We start from the raw sequence: 19,991 nt of genomic DNA on the forward strand, positions 1-19,991 counted from the left end.
TATCTGGATGAAACTGTTCCACCTCAGATCATCAGGCATTAGATTCTCATAAGGAGCAGGCAACCTAGTTCCCTCACATGCACAATTCACAGTGTGGTTCACACTCCTATGAGAATTAATGCTACCGCTGATCTGATAAGAGGCTGAGCTCGGGCAGTAATAGCTTGCCTGCTGCCCACCTCCTGCTGTGAAGCCCAGTTCCTAATAGGCTGGTACCAGCCCATGGCCGGTTGGTTGGGGACCCCTGCTCTAATTAATGCATTTTATAAGGGACGTATTATTGTAGCTAGATAAATAAGCAGTAATTCTGCAGCATATTTCATAAGGCAATGAATTTTCTCCTCTGTTTTATAATTCTGAAATGTAGTTATAGAATATTATATTTGCGATATTGGGATTTGTCCTACTGTGTAAATATTATGGGTATTATATAGAGATGGAATTATTTTTATCAGTGAAGTGGGTATTTTAGTATTCCTTTTGCTACTCATTTGAGATGACTGGAACTGAATGGTTTGTTTCAGAAAAAGAGGTGGTAGTTTTGATTCTGTTTAAGCTCTAAATGGCATATACTATTTACTTTGCTAGTAGAAAATTTTCTGGGTTGTTTTACCAAGACTACAAAAATATAAAACTTGAGGAAAGGTTCTCTTTCTAATTAAAACAATCGTAAAAATAAAACCAGGCTATCTAAATAAAAGTTATTTCTTTTTTTTTTTTTTTTATTATACTTTAAGTTCTAGGGGACATGTGCATAACGTGCAGGTTTGTTACATATGTATACTTGTGCCATGTTGGTGTGCTGCACCCATCAACTCGTCAGCACCCATCAATTTGTCATTTATATCAGGTATAACTCCCAATGCAATTCCTCCCCCCTCCCCCCTCCCCATGATAGGCCCCGATGTGTGATGTTCCCCTTCCCGAGTCCAAGTGATGTCATTGTTCAGTTCCCACCTATGAGTGAGAACATGCGGTGTTTGGTTTTCTGTTCTTGTGATAGTTTGCTAAGAATGATGGTTTCCAGCTGCATCCATGTCCCTACAAAGGACGCAAACTCATCCTTTTTTATGGCTGCATAATATTCCATGGTGTATATGTGCCACATTTTCTTAATCCAGTCTGTCACAGATGGACATTTGGGTTGATTCCAAGTCTTTGCTATTGTGAATAGTGCCACAATAAACATACATGTGCATGTGTCTTTATAGCAGCATGATTTATAATCCTTTGGGTATATACCCAGTAGTGGGATGGCTGGGTCGTATGGTACATCTAGTTCTAGATCCTTGAGGAATTGCCATACTGTTTTCCATAATGGTTGAACTAGTTTACAATCCCACCAACAGTGTAAAAGTGTTCCTATTTCTCCACATCCTCTCCAGCACCTGTTGTTTCCTGACTTTTTAATGATTGCCATTCTAACTGGTGTGAGATGCTATCTCATTGTGGTTTTGATTTGCATTTTTCTGATGGCGAGTGATGATGAGCATTTTTTCATGTGTCTGTTGGCTGTATGAATGTCTTCTTTTGAGAAATGTCTGTTCATATCCTTTGCCCACTTTTTGATGGGGTTGTTTGTTTTTTTCTTGTAAATTTGTTTGAGTTCTTTGTAGATTCTGGATATTAGCCCTTTGTCAGATGAGTAGATTGCAAAAATTTTCTCCCATTCTGTAGGTTGCCTGTTCACTCTGATGGTAGTTTCTTTTGCTGTGCAGAAGCTCTTTAGTTTAATGAGATCCCATTTGTCAATTTTTGCTTTTGCTGCCATTGCTTTTGGTGTTTAAACACCAATAAAAGTTATTTCTAAGAGTTATTCTTGATTCTTTTTTCTCTTACTCTTTTTTTTTATCAAATCCTGTCAGCTTTGTTTTCATGCTTATTCAGAATTTGACCTCTTAAAAAAATTAACTACTTTCACTGCTATACCACAGTTCACACCATCATCAACTCTTGTCTGGACTATTGAAATACCTTCTTCTGCCTACTCTTTCTTTTTCACCTCTCATCTATATTTTTTATATTGTCTAACTTGGAAGACTTTGAATTATAGGTTTTGAAGATGAGGACAGGTCTAGGTTAGAGATATAGACGTGGGAGTTGTTAGTAGTTAACATGGTGAAGCTGTGGAAAGAATGAAATCACTAACAGAAGGTGAGTAGAGTTCCTTCATTCATTGAGCCAGGTACTGCACTGGATGGTGGGGCTACCTCAAGGAATAAGATAGACTTGGGCTCTCCTCATGAAACTCAAGACTTACAGGGAAATAGAACAGTGTATAAGATAAGTACAATACAGTGTGTTGGGTGTTATGTGAATGATCAGGGCGCTTTCAGAACGCTAACACAGTAGAAAAGTCTTGGGAAATATCGTCATTCAGAGGTTGGGTTGTTAAAAAATATTTTAAACAGGAAACTGGGGAGTGGCTAGAGAGCTGGGAAGAGAACCCGAAGAAGTGGTGCCTCAGATGAAATGAGGTAAGCATTCAGTGAGGAAATAATGTGGTATTGGTTCACACTCATTGAGTTGGATTATGTCAACCACTGTTTGAAGCACCTTGTATGTACTAACACATTTCTTCCTCACAGCAACTCTCTGAGGTTCTCTTTATTTTGTAGTCGAGGAAACATGTCAGATTAAGGTACTTTACCGAGATCACACAGGTAATAAATAGTGGAAACAGGATCAACAATGTTGATCATAGTGGAGATCACAGTTACATAAAGTGCTTAGTTCCCTACTTGGGAGGTCATGGGAGCCTGGAAGAGAGAAATTCTTGTGGTGTCTTGTACCTAGCTGCTGGATTGCAATAAATTGAAGGGTGATTGATCGAGAGTTGAAGAAGCAGATATAGTGATTGTCAATTTCTTTTTTAGTTTTGTTGGTATGTTATTATTAATATTTAGAGTTTTTGTGCTTTCCATAAAAGAGGGATAAATATAGTTAGTCCTCCCTCCTTGTCATTCCTCCCTGTCTCCAATAAAACCCAAATTTAACTACATTTCTTTATTATTTTCCTGTTTACTTTCCTCTTACCTGGGCGCTGATTTAGTCCACCCAGCTGTGAATCTTCAGCCTCTCTTGGCATACGAATTGTGTACTCTAAGCACCTTTTAAAAACAAAAAACAAAAAACAAAAAAACTCGGTATTTTAGTAAGGTTGTTAAGCCAGGTAGATAAATAATGAAATATGAAAAATTTGAAAATGGAAGCTGTATTTAGGGCAGTTTGAAACTTAGGACTGGTGAAGTGAAATAATCTTGATGTTTTAGAACTATAGGTTGGTGCAAAAGTAATTGCGGCTGGGCATGGTGGCTCACACCTGTAATCCCAGCACTTTGGGAGGCCGAGGCGGGCAGCCCCTTGAAGTCAGGAGTTTGAGACCAGTGTGACCAACATGGTGAAACCGCGACTCTACTAAAAATGCAAAAATTAGCCGGGTGTGGTGGTGCATGCCTGTAGGCCCAGCTGCTTGGGAGGCTGAGGCACAAGAATTGCTTGAACCCAGGAGGAGGACGAGGTTGCAGTCAACCGAGATCATAGCACTGCTCTTCAGCCTGGGCAACAGAGCAAGACTCTGTCTCAAAAATAAAAACGTAATTGCAAAAACTGCACCTAGAACAGAATAATAGAATACTCTTTCAGAGATAATTTAGTACATTACCTTATTTTACAGATGAGGAGAGACTATGTGATACATCTAAACTCAAGCAGTTAGTGAGAAATAAGCCTTGGCTCAAGATTCAGGTCTGGAGACAAATGTGCCTTCCACAGTACCATTACTTTTAAAATAGCAACTTTTGAAAGTGATAGAGGGTTTGGAATAGACGTGGTTCCTTTGATCAGTTTAAGTTGCAGCAGTCACTTGTAATATAAATAAGGCGAGAACTACAATAACCTTTAAGGATATTCTATTTGATTTTTTAAAAATTTATTTATTAATGGGCCATGAGAAATGGAACTTTCCTAGTGGTACAGCAAGTGTTACCACCTTGCCTATACTTAATACAAAGTTGAGGGAGAATAAAGACCCCAAATAAAACAAATTTTCTGGAGTTCTGATATTTTGAGGAAAGTACATTTTAAAAAAAGGAGACTTAGATTTTTGTTATACTTGCTTTGTTTTCATATATGTGAGTATATTATTAGCAAATTTTATGCTCAACTTCTGGAATTTAAATATGAGATCCAGATGTCCAAGTTTAATGTTACCTTTTCATGTAATTAAGTTTCTGTAGGCAGGTAGTAATTCTAAAAGAGATTGTTAACTTCTCTGATCAGTTTAATTTTATTGTTAGTTTCTAATGAAGGAGCTTAATTGTAATCTCAAAAATAATGTATAACTTAGCAAGTAATGAGTATAAAATTGTAGGATTTTATAAACATGGGACAAGATGATGTTTGTTGATTGCATCTGGAGCAGATGGTTTTGAAGAGCATGGGTTTAGAATAATTGCTCTTGTCAAGAATTGGTTGATGTGGAGCTTGAGGGGGGAACAAGTCATATACAAGTCATACATTGGAAACAGTGTGCTGACATTTGGCTCCCTAAAGCGTTTTCTTCCCTTCAAGGTATCTTGTTTTCCAGTCTTAAAAATGTTAAGAGCATTGGAAAATAAAGTATTGAAAAGATAATGATACATTTTTTGTTGAATTAGCCACACCTCTTTTTTTATTTCAAAATTGTGTTTCTTTTTTTTTTTTTTTGAGACAGAGTCTTGCTCTGCCACCCAGGCTGGAGTGCAGTGGCCGGATCTCAGCTCACTGCAAGCTCCGCCTCCCGGGTTTACGCCATTCTCCTGCCTCAGCCTCCCGAGTAGCTGGGACTACAGGCGCCCGCCTCGTCGCCCGGCTAGTTTTTTTTTTTTGTATTTTTAAGTAGAGACAGGGTTTCACCGTATTAGCCAGGATGGTCTCGATCTCCTGACCTCGTGATCCGCCCGTCTCGGCCTCCCAAAGTGCTGGGATTGCAGGCTTGAGCCACCGCGCCCGGCCAAAATTGTGTTTCTTAACATAGCAGTATTGCTTCTGTATTTGTTTACATTTAAAAAAATTAACTCCAAAGTTAGTGAGAAGAGGAAATGTTGATGACTTACTTTCAGCCATATTCCTTGATGTACGTGTGTCCATTTGTTCTTCTAGTTAATTGTCTTCAGGTTTCTAAAAATATATGTATTTTTAAAAATTTAATCTTTCAGTATAGATTCCGGTATGGCCTTATTAGAAATGGTGATGGCCAGTAATTTAAACTTAGTATCATAGAATTTTAAGTTATTTAAATTTGAATAATTAGACAAAATATGTTTTAATCTTTTCATTTAGTAAATGAGGTAACCGATGGCCAAAAGGGCTAAGTCTTATTTAAAGTTGTGCCTGAGCTAGTGCTAGACCTAGAGCCATGGAGGGTTGGTTGCATTAGTATTATAGCTCCGAAGAGCTTTAATTTCTGTAAGCTCTTGATAATATATTTAACATTTAATTGATACAAATTCTGTTTTTCAACTTACATGTTATTTTCAAGAATAGCATTTGTTGTGTAAAATAGGATACGTTTATTTAGAGTCCAGAATCAATACTTCAGAGTGGGAAAGAATCTGAAGGCCTGTGGCAGGGGTCTCCAGGATCTCTTATGGCATAGCTTTTGCAAATCAGTAAACTTACCTTTTGTTCTTTTCTCATTTCTAACAATCCACCATACTTTATATCCTCACATGCTTACAAATGAATTAATAAGTTGGATTTAGGTTTATTTAAACATGTTCTTTCATATATATAAGACTGAACTCTGGAGACTTGGGATTTTATCTTTTATTATTCTATAGGGCCTCCTAATCTCTAAAGTGCTATGCTCAGTCTCGTCTCTATTTATATGCTGTTCCCCCTGCGTGGAATAGTTGGCTGCCTCTTTGGCCCCAATTCCCGTTTTATCAGGTTAACATCAATTCACCTTTCAGGCCTAACTACTTGAACTTAGATATATGTTTCAGTTTTTCATTTGTGAAATAAAGGAATGTACTAAGTGATATCTGTGAGAGTTGTTAGGTCAACTAATCCTTCCTGAAACTGAGTTCGATGTTCCTGACGTGTGTTTTTGTGCCACTTTATTCTTCCCATGTCACAGTACTTGGCATAGTTTATAATAACTACGTGTTATGATGTGTCTCCCCTATTAGACTGTTAGCGCAGTGAGAGACTGATTTGCCTTCTTGTGCATCCTCATATGTAAGAGCTCAGTACATTTGTTTAATAAAGTAATTATGTCTAGGAGGTTCTTGTTGAATATTTTGAGCGAATAGATGAGTTAATATTGAAAAGAGTGCCCATGAAAGAGTAACTCCCGTGGCCAATGAATATATCTTCCCAGTGGTTTTGTAATATAATAATACTTGAATAATTGCTTTCCTTTAACATTAATTGTAACTGAATTGGCAAGAAATATAAGAACAGTGGTCCCATTACTGAGAACTGTTTTTTAGAAATATTTTCAAAACCAGTTTGGTGCAGTGGCTCACACCTGTAATCCTAGCACTTTGGGAGGCCAGACCAGGAGAATAACTTGAGGTCAGGAGTTTGAGACCAGCCTGGGCAATGTAGCAAGACTCTGTCTCTAAGAGAATTAGAGACAGAGTCTCTAATTAGCCAGTGGTAGTGGTGTGTGTCTCTAGTCCTAGCTACTTGGGAGGCTGAGGTGGGAGGATTGCTTGAGTCTAGGAGTTGAGGCTGCAGTCAGCTATGGTCGTGCCACTGCAATCCACAAAGTAATGGCATGTAAAAAATGCTGTTATCTCTCCTCAAGTTTTGTTTGTCTTCTTTAGTCGCGCTGCCTTTCGTACCAAACATATTCATTTGTATAAAATATTCTGGCAAATCAAAACTCTCTGTGAGTACTGTAAATCATATAATCTATATTTTGTATTCTAGTATATTTTGCACACTGGTCAGCTTATAAATATGTTCTGCAATGATTCTGAGCCTGATCAGAATTTCTTTATAGAAAATTCCCAAAACTGATTTTAGTATTTTTTTAAAGAGGTGGGGTCTTGCAGTATTGCCGAGACTGGTCTTAAATTCCTAACCTCAAGTGATCCTCCCACCTCGGCCTCCTGAAGTGCTGGGATTATAGGTGTGAGTCACTGTATCCAGCTCCAAAACCTTTTTTATGGATTTTTTTCCCCTAGATCATCATGGTTTTAATTATTCTGATTAGAAAGTACTCTAAATAAAAATATTTTCCTGTTTTAGTAATAAAATATTAAGGAATAAACTTCATTGTATATATGCATATGGATACTTAGAACTGAGTTTTTTCATTTTATTAATTTTTTTTTAATTAATAGACTTTTTTAGAGCAGTTTTAGGTTTACAGAAGAATAGAGCAGAAAGTACAGATCATTTCCATATAACTTCCCTTTTTTCCAGCTTCTCCCATTATTACTGTCTTGCCTTAGTGTGGTACGTTTGTTATAATTGATGAGCTAATAGTGATACAATGATATTTCATTTTAAATTGCAGTTTATAGTTTCTAAAACTACCATCCCTCTTATTTAAACCAGCTTCTGTGTTGCTTTATTTATAGTTTTTTTCCTTTCACCACACTTTTTACATACTTTTAAAAATAACCTTCTTTCTTGAAGTATTACATATATACATAAGAGAGCATAAGCTAAAAGATCCATGCATTTTCCAAAGTGAACACATTTGTGTAACCACCACTCAGATCAAGATACGGAGCATTACTAGCTTCCTGGTACCCCTCTCAGACCCTTTCCCAGCCACTACATGCTCACCTCGACCCAAAAGGCAACTACTCTCGTGGCTTTGAATGCCATAGATCAGTTTTGCCTGTGTTGTCCCCTCTTCTTTCACTTGTTTTATGGTTTGGGAGCTTCATCATTTTATTCTGTATAGCAGGAGTTCATTTTTATTGCTGAATTCGATTGTTTAAGTATTATGAGTAATGCCATGAACATTCTTGCACATGCCTTTTGGTGCACAAATGTATGCATTTCTGTCTATTATTTGTCTAAGAGTGGAATTATTGGGTTATAGGACTCTTTTTACTAAATACTGCCAAAACATTTTTGTAGCGATTTTACCAATTTACCTTTCTACCTGTTGTGTGTGAAAATTCCAGTTTCTTCTAGTGGATGCTGACATGGAGTTTATAGCAGTATTTCATTGTGGTTTTAGTTCCCTGATGACTGAGACTGAGTACCTTTTTATCTTTGAATTGACCATTTAGATGTCTTTCTTTGTGATGTGCCTGTCAAGTATCTATTCAGTTTTTCTGTAGGGTTACTTTTTAAAAATATATTGATTTGTGGAAGTTATTAATATAGCTTAGTTGTGAGACCTTTGTTAGATATATGTATTTTAAATATTTTCTACTCTGTGGCTTGCATTTTTATTCTCTGTAGTATCTTTTAAGGAACAGAAAGTTTGTAATTATATATTTATTATAATATATATTGATATAAAGGATCCGGTTCATCAGTCTTTTCCTTCGTGGCTGGTGATTTTTATAGCTAGCTTAAGAAATCTTGGTCAAATCTACTGTTAGGTATATTTTCTCTTATCTTCTTGATGCTTTTATTGTTTTTCCTTTCATGTTGCTATCTTCAATTGTTTCACTTTTTTCATGTAGATATGTTTTACCAGTTATTGAAATGACCATCCATTTTTTCCTTGCTTCTGTGTTACCTTTGTTGTATGTAAATCAAGGGTTTGTGTTCATTTTGGATTCTCTGCTCTGCCTCATTGGTCTCTTATCCTTGTCCACCATACTGAAATGTCTTTAGTACTTTCAGCCTTAGCAAAAGTCTTAATTTCTGGAGGGTAAGTGATATTTTTTTAAAAAAAGAAAAAAAAAAGGTCATCAAAATTTTCTTGACTATTGTTGGCCCTTTGCATTCCCGTAGAAGTTTTAAAATCAGTGTGTCAGGTTCTTCCTTCTCCCCATCTAGTAAACTGACTTGCATTTTGATTGGAATTATTAAGTCTTTCAATCAATTTGGAGAGATTTGGGAAGTTAATACCTTGTAATCCATGAACTTCTTAGATCCCTTCATTTTATTTTAGATTTTCTTTAATTTCCCTCAAGATAGTTTGGTAGTTTTATGTGAAAAGTCTTGCATACTATTCATTAGATTTATTCTTAGGTACTTTGGTTTTTTGAATGCACTTATGAATGGCATTTTGTAAAATTTCACTTGTAATTATTTTATGTTAGTATAGTCACGGACTGCATAATGATGTTTCAGTCAAGGATAGATGGTATATACTACAGTGGCCCTATAAGATTATAATGGAGCTGAAAAATTCCTATCACCCAGTGACATCATAACCATTGTAAAGTAGTAGTGTAATTAGTATTATTATTTTTAAATTTGGTGTAGCCTAAGTGGATAGTGTTTACAGTAGAGTATAGTAATGTTCTGGACCTTCACATTTGCCCAGCACACACTCACTGACTTACCCAGAGCAACTTCCAGTCGTATAAGCCTCATTCATGGTAAGTGCCCTACACAGGTATAACATTTTTAAATCTTTTATACTGTATTTTTACTGTACCTTTTCTTTTTCTATGTTTAGATACGCAAGTACTTACCGTTGTATTGTAGTTACCGATAGTATTGAGTATAGTAACATGCCGTACAGGTTTGTAGCCTTGCTGTATAGTAAGCCATACCATCTAGATTTTCATAAGTATACTCTTTGATGTTTGCACAATGACAAAATCACATAAAGACACATCTCTCAGAACATATCCCTGTCATTAAGCAACTCATGGCTATATCTAGAAAAAGTAAAATCATTTTTTTTTGTTTGTTTTGAGACAGAGTCTCGCTTTGTCACCCAGGCTGCAGTGCAGTGGCAGGATCTTTTTAAATCTTTTATACTGTATTTTTACTGTACCTTTTCTTTTTCTGTGTTTAGATGTACAAATACCATTGTGTTACTGTTCCCTACAGTATTGAGTATAGTAACATGCTGTACAGGTTTGTAGCCTAGGAGCAATAGACAGTACCATATAGCCTAGATGGATAGTAGGCCATACCACCTAGATTTGTATACGTATACTCTATAATGTTTGCAAACAACAAAATCACATAAAGACACATCTCTCAGAACACGTCCCTGTCATTAAGCAACGCATGGCTGTGTCTAGAAAAAGTAAAAAAAAAAATTTGTTTTTGAGACAGTCTTGCTTTGTCACTCAGGCTGGAGTGCAGTGGCACGATCTCAGCTTACTGCAACCTCTGCCTCCCGGGTTCAAGCAATTCTTGTGCCTCAGCCTCCTAAGTAGCTTAGTAAAGATGGGGTTTCACTATGTTGGTGAGGCTGGTCATGAACTCCTGACCTCAAGTCATCCCCCCGCTTTGGCCTCCCAATAGAAAAAGTAAATTTTTTTGTATTGACTGTGTCTACCTACCTTGCCAGATGCACTTATTAGTTTTAATGGTGTGGGCCAGGCACAGCGGCTTATACCTATAACTCCAGCACATTGAGAGGCCAAGGCGGGAGGATCCCTTAAGCCCAGGAGTTTGAGACCAGCCTGGGCAACATAGTGGGACACCATCTCTACAGAAAATTTACAGAAAAACTGAGCATGGTGGTATGCACCTGTAGTCCCAGCTACTTGTGAGGCTGAGGTGGGAAGATTGCTTGAGTGTGGGAGGTTGAAGCTACAATGAGCTGAGATTGCACCACTACACTCCAGACTGGGTGACAGAGGGAGACCCTGTCTCAAAAAAACCACAAAAAACAAAATTTTAGTAGTGTGTATGTAAGTTCTTTTGATTTTTTTTAATCTATCAGTTATGGTCTAGTTTTCTATGTATACATTTCAAATAGTAAGTTTTAAATTTTATTTTGTTCAACTCTACACCTATTTTTTCTTTTCCTTGACTTACTGTACTAGATAGGACCTCTGACAGTATTTAAGAGAAGTGGTAACAATAGTAATCCTTATCTCATTCTTGATTTAAGAGAAAGTTTACAAACTGTTACTTAATATTAAGAATTTTTTTTTCTGCTGTATGAGTGATAAGGAGGTTTGTATCTATTCCTAGCTTTTTAAAAAAACATAATGATATTTTATCACATTTCTACATTTATTGAGATAGTCTTATGATCTCTTTATTCTGTCAATGTGAAGAATTATGTTGATTGATTTTTAAATGTTACATGAATCTGACTTTCCTGTAATATAGCCAACTTGTCACAATTTTGTAATTCTTTTTAATGTATTGATCTTTTGGCTGATGTTTTGTTTAAGATATTTGCACCTATGTTCATGTGAGAGATTGACCTGTAATTTTTTTTCTTGTAATACCCCTTTAAGATTTGGGGAGCGGGATTATGCTACCCGTGTGAATGAAGTTGGGAATTATTTTTTCTCTGGAACAGTTTTTAAAAAATTAATGTCATATTCGTCCTTAAGTATTTGGTGACATTTATCATTGAAACCATCTGTGCTTACAATTTTCTCTGTGGGAAAGGTTTTAATTATAGATTTAATTTCTTTAATACCTATTGAAATATTCAAATTGTATAGTTTTTTTGTTTGTATATTAGTTTCGGTAAATTTTTTTCCCCTAGAAATTTGTTCATTTTATCTACATTTCAAATTATTTGGCATAAAGTTATTCCTAGTATCCTCTTATCTTTTTAATGACTGTAGGTTTTGTAATGATGTCTACTTTTTCATTCCTAATATTGGAAATGTATCTCTTCTGTCACATTTTCAGATAACCAACCTTTGGCTTTATTGGTTATTTTTTTAAATTGTGCATTTGTTTTCTTCATTATTTCCCTCCTTCTTTTTTCTTTTTGGTTTAATTTCTTCTTCTTTTCCTAATTTCTTAAGATGAATGCCTCATTGACTCAGTCTTTTTTTCTATGTACATTAAGCCTACCAGTGTCCCCTTCAGTACTGCAGTAGCAGCATCCTTCAGATTTTCATGTTATATTTGTATTATTATTCAGTTGAAAACATTAAGTTTTCATTGTGATTTTTTGTTGAACCATGAGTTATTTAGAAATGAATTAACTGATTTTCAGATATTTGTGTATTTCTTAGCATTTTTTTGTTACTGATTTTGTTATTCATTCTCCTGAGGTCTGAGAACTACGCTTTATGATTTCAGTCTTTGAGTTACATGGAGACTTGCTTTGTGTCCTAGCATAGGGTCAGTTTTGGTAGATATTTCAGGTATGCTGGAAAACAGAGTTATTTTATTATTTTGATGTTGTTTTTTAATCTATACCAATTAGGATAAGTGAGTTAATTTTGTTTTTCATATCTTCTGATATCTTCTATATATTCTTTTTAAAAATTTTGGCTAATAAGGGAAGTATGTTAAAACCTGCAAGCAAGGTCTGTTTCTACATTTAGTTCTGTTTACTTTTGTTTTATATATTTTGAATTTTGTTATCAGGCATGTATTAATTTAGAATTTTGCATATTCTTGGTAAATTGGCCCTTTTATTACCCCAAGTGTCTAGTGATGCTTCTTACTTAATGCCTGTTTGATAGTAGATATAGGTGCACTGTTATCCTTCCGTGTATATTTCATTCTGTGTATATTTGCATAGTATTCCTTTTATTCTTTTACTTTCAACCTTTCTATATTCTTATATTTCAGATACATCACTTGTATGCAGGGTAAACTGGGGTTTTATTTTTTTAATCCAGCTGCTGTTGTCATTGTTTAAATTCAAGTACTTAATGCATTTATATTTAGGGTAATACCTTAAAATACTTAGGTTTAATCTACTTCTTTATTTGCCTCACTTGTTGTATAATTTTTTTCCTGTTTGTTTTTTTTTTTTCATTATTTTGGAATAGGCAAGTATTTTTATTATTTCATCCTCTTCCCATTGTCTTTTTAGTTACACATTTTAACTTGGCCTTTAGTGAATATCCTACGTTTGTCTCCTTGGCTTATCAGGGACTAGTATGCATTGCAAACCTTGCAACACATTATTTTTTGGTACACTTATTATTTGGGTACATTAAGTTGTGCTATGTTTATTACAGAATCAGTCTTTGTACTTTACTTTTTTGGAGACAGGGTCTCACCTGTCACCCAAGTTGAGTGGCTGAGTGCAGTAGCATGATGATGGCTCACTGCAGTCTTGACTTCCTGAGCTCAAGCAATCATCGCATGTAGCTAGGATTACAGGTACATGCCACGAAGCCTGGCTAATTTTTGAGTTTCTTTTAGAGATGGGGTAACACTATGTTGTCCAGGCTAGTCTTGGACTCCTGGATGCAAGTGATCCACCCGTCTCAGCCTCCCAAAGTGTTGGGATTACAAGTGTGAGCCACTGTGCCCAGCTTGTACTTTACTATTTTTTAACTTTTGAAAAATTCCATGTTTCTCTTGCCTTTGTTTTTCCTCCGGTGAATTACTATTTTCTTTCTATGTTCAGACGAGTGGAGATTTTTTCCAGCTTAAGTTCTGTAGTTTGTATTAGAAATAATAGAGATTTTGGTATTTTATAAATACATTTATATTACAATATTAAATATACTTTTAAAAACCACATATTGCCTGTGTTTTCCAAACTCCTTCCTTAAATGAAAATAATGTCTCATTTATTGTCCAATTTTATGTTTGCATGATATAAAAAAATGTGACAGGCAAATTATTAGACCATTTTCCCTGTTTCAGTTTTTCTGTCTCAGTAGAGTGATGTATCTGGTCCAAATGAGAAATATTGGCAAGTATTGCTGGATACTATCTGGCATTGAAGTATTTTGATTACATCCATTTATGTTAGATGTTTTAGGAACGTCTTAAATTTTTTCAGGCCACAAGGTGCTGTTTGATACAACATAGCACTGCATAGATACTCCTCAACTTATGATAGGGTTATGTCCTGAAAAAACTTGTGAGTCAAAATATGTGTGTAGCTGACTTGGAACTGTGGCTTGCTGCAGCTGCCCAGTGTTGCAAGAAAATTACTGAATTCATATTGCTTTTGTACCACTGTAAAGCGGAAAACTCTTTTTTTTTTTTTTTTGAGACGGAGTTTTGCCCTTCTTGCCCAGGCTGGAGTGCAATGGTGCCATCTCGGCTCACCATAACGTCTGCCTCCAGGGTTCAAGCGATTCTTCTGCCTCAGCCTCCCAAGTAGCTAGGATTACAGGCATGCACCACCACACTTGGCTAATTTTGTATTTTTAGTAGAGAGAGGGTTTCTCCATGTTGGTCAGGCTGGTCTCAAACTCTCGACCTCAGGTGATCCGCCTGCCTCGGCCTCCCAAAGTGCTGGGATTACAGGTGTGAGCCACCACTCCCAGCCATAAAGTTGAAAACTCTTAAGTTGAACTGGAATATTTTTTAATGCTTCTGCTCCATTTAACTAATGAGTATGTTGAGTAGTAAATCAACCCAATTTATCATCGTCTTGGTCCAGTTTGTGCTGCTATAACAAAATACCGCATACTTGGTAATTTACAAAGAACAGAAATTTATTTCTCACAGTTCTGGAGGCTGGAAAGTCCAAGATCAAGGTGCTGGGAGGCTTGGGCTCAGTCTCTTTGCATCCAAGATGATGCCTTGAATGCCGTATTCTCTAAAGGAGAGGAACATTGTGTGTCCTCGCATCGCAGAAGAGTGAGATAGAGTGAGCCCACTCCTGCAAGCCCTTTTTATAGCTGCGTTAATCCATTCATGAGGGTGGAGACATCTATCTTTAGGCCTCACCTTCCATCAGTGTGTCATTAGGGATTAAGTTTTAACATGAGTTTTGGAGGAGACAAAACAATTCAAACCATAGCAGACCTAAAGATGTCAAGAATTGTTAAGGGCCTGAGGTTTTACTCTACTTGCTGGCTAACAGATTTTGTTAGTGCCTGTGGAAGAGTCAAAGGACAGAATATTGCGGCAACATAATTAGCTAGGGTAGCAGCATTCGCACCTCTTCCGGAGCCTCACTTTTCACAGAGTGATACAGAGGGCTCCCTGACACCTGAACCTGTATAAGCTTGCATCACAGTAGGGGAGCCTTGAATTGTAGAACCTGAATCTTTTATAATGGACAGTAATCATGTCTATCCTTTGCTTTGGAGAGAGACACTTTATTTTCCTGCATACCAACATCCTTCAAAAGATAGTCTTGAACAGAGGCAGTCGGTGATTTTTCTCTCAAGCAGAAATGCAAGAGATGTGAAGAACCATCTTTCAGCATTTTGTAAGGCAGAAAAAGCAAGTTGGTATTTGTAAGATGGCCTAAGTAAGTGACTTGCTGGCTTTAGGAAGCAGGGGATCTATTTTTGGAGCTTCTTCATACTATTCATTGCTTTTTCTTGGTAGTGAAAGATTCTCAACCCTCTGTTTTGTGGAGTTTTGTGTCTTTTTATTAATGCTTCTGTTTATATATAAAAGTTCAAATAAGTGAAAACAAAATGATGGAGTGGTATCATTTTAATTTAGTAAAACTGTATTGAAGTATAGTATTTTGAACAAGAAAGATTAAAAAACCATGGGAGCTAGCTGGTGTTCCAGGACAACTTCAGATATTCAGACTGGGTTTCTGAGAGATCTCTGAGATTAAACTCCTTCAAACTGGAATTTTATTAAACAGTCTTAACACAAAGAGCATCTAGTGACTTACTGTCTTCTAGACTAAAGGTTATCACAGATCAAAGGGCTCTAAATCTCACAATCTAATGGAGGGCACATTCACTCTTGTCAGTGTTTAAACTTCAAGCAAATAGCAAAGACAAGGAACTTAGTATCTAACTTCTCAAGTCAGCATGATATCTTTGAATTTATTTTGGATCTCTCTAAATTTGACTTTGTTGACTATCTTCTTGGCTGCTTTAGTACCTTTTATTCTATGTCATCCTATTTTTTTCTCTGCCCCCCCCCCCCCCCTTTTTTTTTTTTTGAGACGGAGTCTTGCTCTGTCACCCAGGCTGGAGTGCAGTGGCACGATCTCGGCTCACTGCAAGCTCCGCCTCCTGGGTTTACGCCATTCTCCTGCCTCAGCCTCCCGAGTAGCTGGGACTACAGGCGCCCGCCACCTCGCCAAGCTAATTTTTTGTATTTTTAGTAGAGACGGGGTTTCACCATGTTAGCCAGGATGGTCTCGATCTCCTGACCTCGTGATTCGCCCGCCTCGGCCTTCCAAAGTGCTGGGATTACAGGCTTGAGCCACCGCGCCCGGCCTTTCTCTGCCTTTTAAAACCATCATTTCTTTTTATGCTATTCAATTGATGGGCTTTCCTAAGATTGAGCCTTCTACATTTATTCCTCCATCCCTGACCCCCTCACTAGCCTCCCCTTATAGATCTCTCCATTGCTATAATATCACATCTTATCTGTATGCACATCACTCTGAAGTTTACTTTGCTCTTGTATTCCAAAATCACATTTCCAACTGCCACCTGAAAGTTTCCTTGCAGGTGTTTTCCCAATACCTTAAAACTTTGTGACTCTAGTGTGAATGTATTTACCAAAAGGGCAGGGGCAAAAGCATGTTTTAATTTTAATATTTTACTCTTTTAAAAGAAGTTCCCCAAACAAATTATTTTGATAAATCTTTATGGCTCTTTTTATGGATGTTGTTTTGAAATTCTATTTTATATTTGTAAATTATGCTTTCTCATATTAAATATTTCATATTTTCATTGCCAAAACTAAGTGCTTGGAATTTTACATTTATCCTTCACATTCTTCCACCTCCCTTCCCACCTCTCATCCCCTCCCTTACAAGGACAAAATGTTTTAAATGCTGTAATCTTGCATGGGGTTTGGGTTTTATATTATTTTTATTGGTGATAATTCTGTCACAGGATCCTTAGGGTGTCACTTTTCCAGCCAGAAACCTCTGTGGCTGGTGGCGCCTCTGCCTGAGTTTTGCTCGGACCCACTGGGCTTTTCTGCCTGCTTGGCCCAGCAGGCTGTACTTGGCTTGTGCTATTGGCCTGGATCCTACACCTGCCGAGGGTGAGCCAGGCGCAGAGCTGTGAAGAGGGTGTGAGTGAGCCCAAGGTCTGGCCACTGCACACAGCCAGGCATGCTGGCTGCAGTGGAGTGGACAGCTCTAGGTGCAGGCACAGTCGCCAGCTCTGTGTGAGGATGTGGCTGGACCAGGCGTACCACAAGTGTTTTCCCCCGTGGGCACCAGGGAATGTGGTGGTACTTGGAAGCTTGGAGATGTTGGAAATAGCAGAGCCCCAAAGAGAGTGTCACAGCTCTGGTATCACAGCTCTGATCACAGCCCTTGCTTCTGGGCTCCCCAAAGGGCCACAGCTCCTCTTCTTCTTGTTACCTGCAATGTGGTGACCAGTGGGCCTGTTTCAGTCCTGTTTGTGTTATAGCTCTTTCAGTCCTGCCATTTGGCAGGTCCTGAGTTCTTGTCCAGCCTTCAGGAAGAATGAGGTATGTGGACAGCTGGAGGGTGAGCAAGGCAAAGAGGAGCTTCATTGAGCAACAGAACAGCTCTCAGGAGACCGAAAGTGGGTAGGTCCTTCTGCCATCAGGTCGTTCTGAGGAGTGTCCAGCTCTCAGCAGAGAGAATACCTGGAGTGGGTAGCTCCTGTCCACAGGCAGGCCGTTCTCACAAATGTCTAGCTCTCAGCAGAGAGGACACCTGGAGTGGGTAGCTCCTTTCTGCAGGTAGGTCATCCTGACAAGTGTCCTGCTGTCAGTGGACAGGAGACCCAGAGTCAGTAGCTTCTTTCTGTAGGCAGGTCGTCCCAATGTGTGTCCAGCTCTCAGTGGAGAGGAGACCCGGAATGGGTAGCTCCTATGTGGCATCCTGACTAGTGTCCATTTCTCAGTGGAGAGGAGACCCAGAGTGAGTAGCTGCTATCCTCAAGCTGGTTAGCCTGATGAGTGTCCAGCTGTCAGCAGAGAGAAGACCTGTAGTGGGTGGCTCCTTTCTGCAGGCAGGTTGTCCCAACGAGTGTCTAACTCTCAGCAAAGAGGAGAGCTGGAGTGGGTGGCTCCTTTCCACAGGCAGGGTGTCCTAACGAATGTCCAGCTCTCAGTGGAGAGGAGACCCAGAGTGGGTAGCTCCTTCTTGCAGCTGGTAGTCCTGACGTCCCCTTGAGTCTGGCTGAATAGGGATTTTATGGGCTTCAGAGGGGAGGAAGTGCGTGCTTATTGGTCCAAAGGCAGACCCAGAAAAAGCACCATAAGTTCTTGCTCTGGGCCGCCGACTTTACCCAGTGCTGACAGCCTGCCCTCCATGCTTCAGGCTGTCCCTGGCTTGAAGGTGGGGCTTTACCAGGGACTCACTCCTTTCTGCCCAAGAGCCTCTCTGCCTCCTGCTGCCATCAATCATGTCATCCATGGTGCCCAGACTGTTCGTGCTGAGGGGTGCTTGCAGAACTGCTCTGAGCCACCCTTAGCCTCCCTCCCATGCTCACTGGCACCCAAAGTCTGGAGGGGACCAAGGTGGCAGGGAGCTGGTGTGTCAGTGCCACCCTGAGCACATGAACACCTAGGTGGGTCATGACAGTGGCTTGGCTCAGCCTTAACTTTGGTCTGAAATCAGAGCGGACAAAAAGTTTTTCTGGGATTGGGGAGAGACCAGGCAGTAGAAACAGGCACTTCGGAGCCTGTTGGGGCAGGAGGTACTTCCTGGGTTCTCGAGAGTGGAGGGATACCTGGGTCCACAGCCATGGCTGGGTGGCTGCAGCTGTGCCTGGGTAAGTGGAGCTCCCACCCCACCAACTTGGAAAAGAGCAGGATTCCTGCCTGCTCCCAGCTCCCACTGGCTTCGTGGAGTACGCAGCCCTGGCCATGCCTCCCCCACTGCAGCCAGTGTCTTCACAGTGACCACTCCAGATGGGCCACCGGAGCCATCAATTCAGTCTGTATTTATTAAGGAGAAGACAAATCTTCTGTTACTTTCCTCTCTTTGTAGGTCTCTGTGCCTTGCGAAGAATCCTGAAAAAACAGCCTAACCTCTCTGATGTCAAGGTGGCTGGACTGGTGAAGATTACTCTGAATGATTTCTTGCAGGCAATGAATGACATCAGACCCAGTGCCATGAGGGAAATAGCAATTGATGTCCCAAATGTAAGTCATTTATATCCCACACTAGCTACACTGTTTGAATTAAACTCTGAGAAAAATTTAGGACAACATGGTACAACCCCATCTCTACAAAAAGTACAAAAATTAGTTGAGTGTGGTGGTGCACACCTGTAGTCCCAGCTGTCACTGAGGTGGGAGGGTCATCTGAGCCCTGGGGAATGTTGAGGCTGCAGTGAGCCATGGTTGTGCCATTGCACTTCAGCCTGGGTGACAGAGTGAGACCCTGTCTCAAAAACAAAAAACGAAACACCCAAAAAACTATGTTACAATACTACAAGCAGGATACTTCTATTGATACAATCCATTGATCTTACTCAAATTTTTTCAGTTTTACTTGTGTGTGTGTGTTTATTTAGTTTATACAGTTTTATCTCATGAAAAGGTTTGTGTATTCATCACGGAATACTGAGTAGTTCCATCACCACAAAGATCCCTCATGTTGTCTTTTATAATCAAACCCACCTCATTCCTCCCCTCATTTCTAAATTTTTATTTCAGAAAGTTTATATAAATGGAATCGTACTGTATATGACCTTTTAGAATTAGCTTTTTTCACATGTGAGTCAGATCGTTTGTCTTTTTGTGTACCTTAACTTATTTCATTAGGCATTATGTTCCCCAGATTCATCTATGTTATTATAAATGACAGTATTTTCTTCTTTTTATAAGGCCAGATAATATTCCATTATGCCACATTTCTTTATACCATTATACCACATTTTCTGTCTCTGTTCATCTGTTGAGGGACACTTAGATTGATTCTGTATCTTGGCTGTTGTGAATCATGCTGCAGTGAACATGAGAGTGCACATATCCTTTTGAGATATTGCATTTCCTTTTGATATGTACCCAGTAGTAGGATTGTTGGATCTTTTGGTAACCTAACATTTTGAGGAACCACCAAACCGTTTTCCATAATGTCCGTA

The 19,991-nt window shown here is 38.6% G+C and overlaps 1 protein-coding gene across 6 annotated transcripts in view; it reads left to right on the forward strand.

The window, feature by feature from the left end:
• Positions 1 to 19,991, forward strand: part of SPATA5 (spermatogenesis associated 5) — a 407,907-nt gene that overhangs the window by 33,243 nt on the left and 354,673 nt on the right. For all 6 annotated transcript variants that reach the window (XR_004055479.1, XM_010362515.2, XM_030925424.1 and 3 more), the window contains exon 10: positions 18,893 to 19,047. Coding sequence is in view for 5 of the 6 variants with exons in the window: in XM_010362515.2 (XP_010360817.1) it covers positions 18,893 to 19,047 (155 nt within the window). In the remaining variant the exon portion in view is untranslated. The remainder of the gene's footprint in view (positions 1 to 18,892; positions 19,048 to 19,991) is intronic.

This window comes from Rhinopithecus roxellana, chromosome 2 (genome assembly GCF_007565055.1).
Source record: "Rhinopithecus roxellana isolate Shanxi Qingling chromosome 2, ASM756505v1, whole genome shotgun sequence".
Taxonomy (NCBI): Eukaryota; Metazoa; Chordata; class Mammalia; order Primates; family Cercopithecidae; genus Rhinopithecus; species Rhinopithecus roxellana.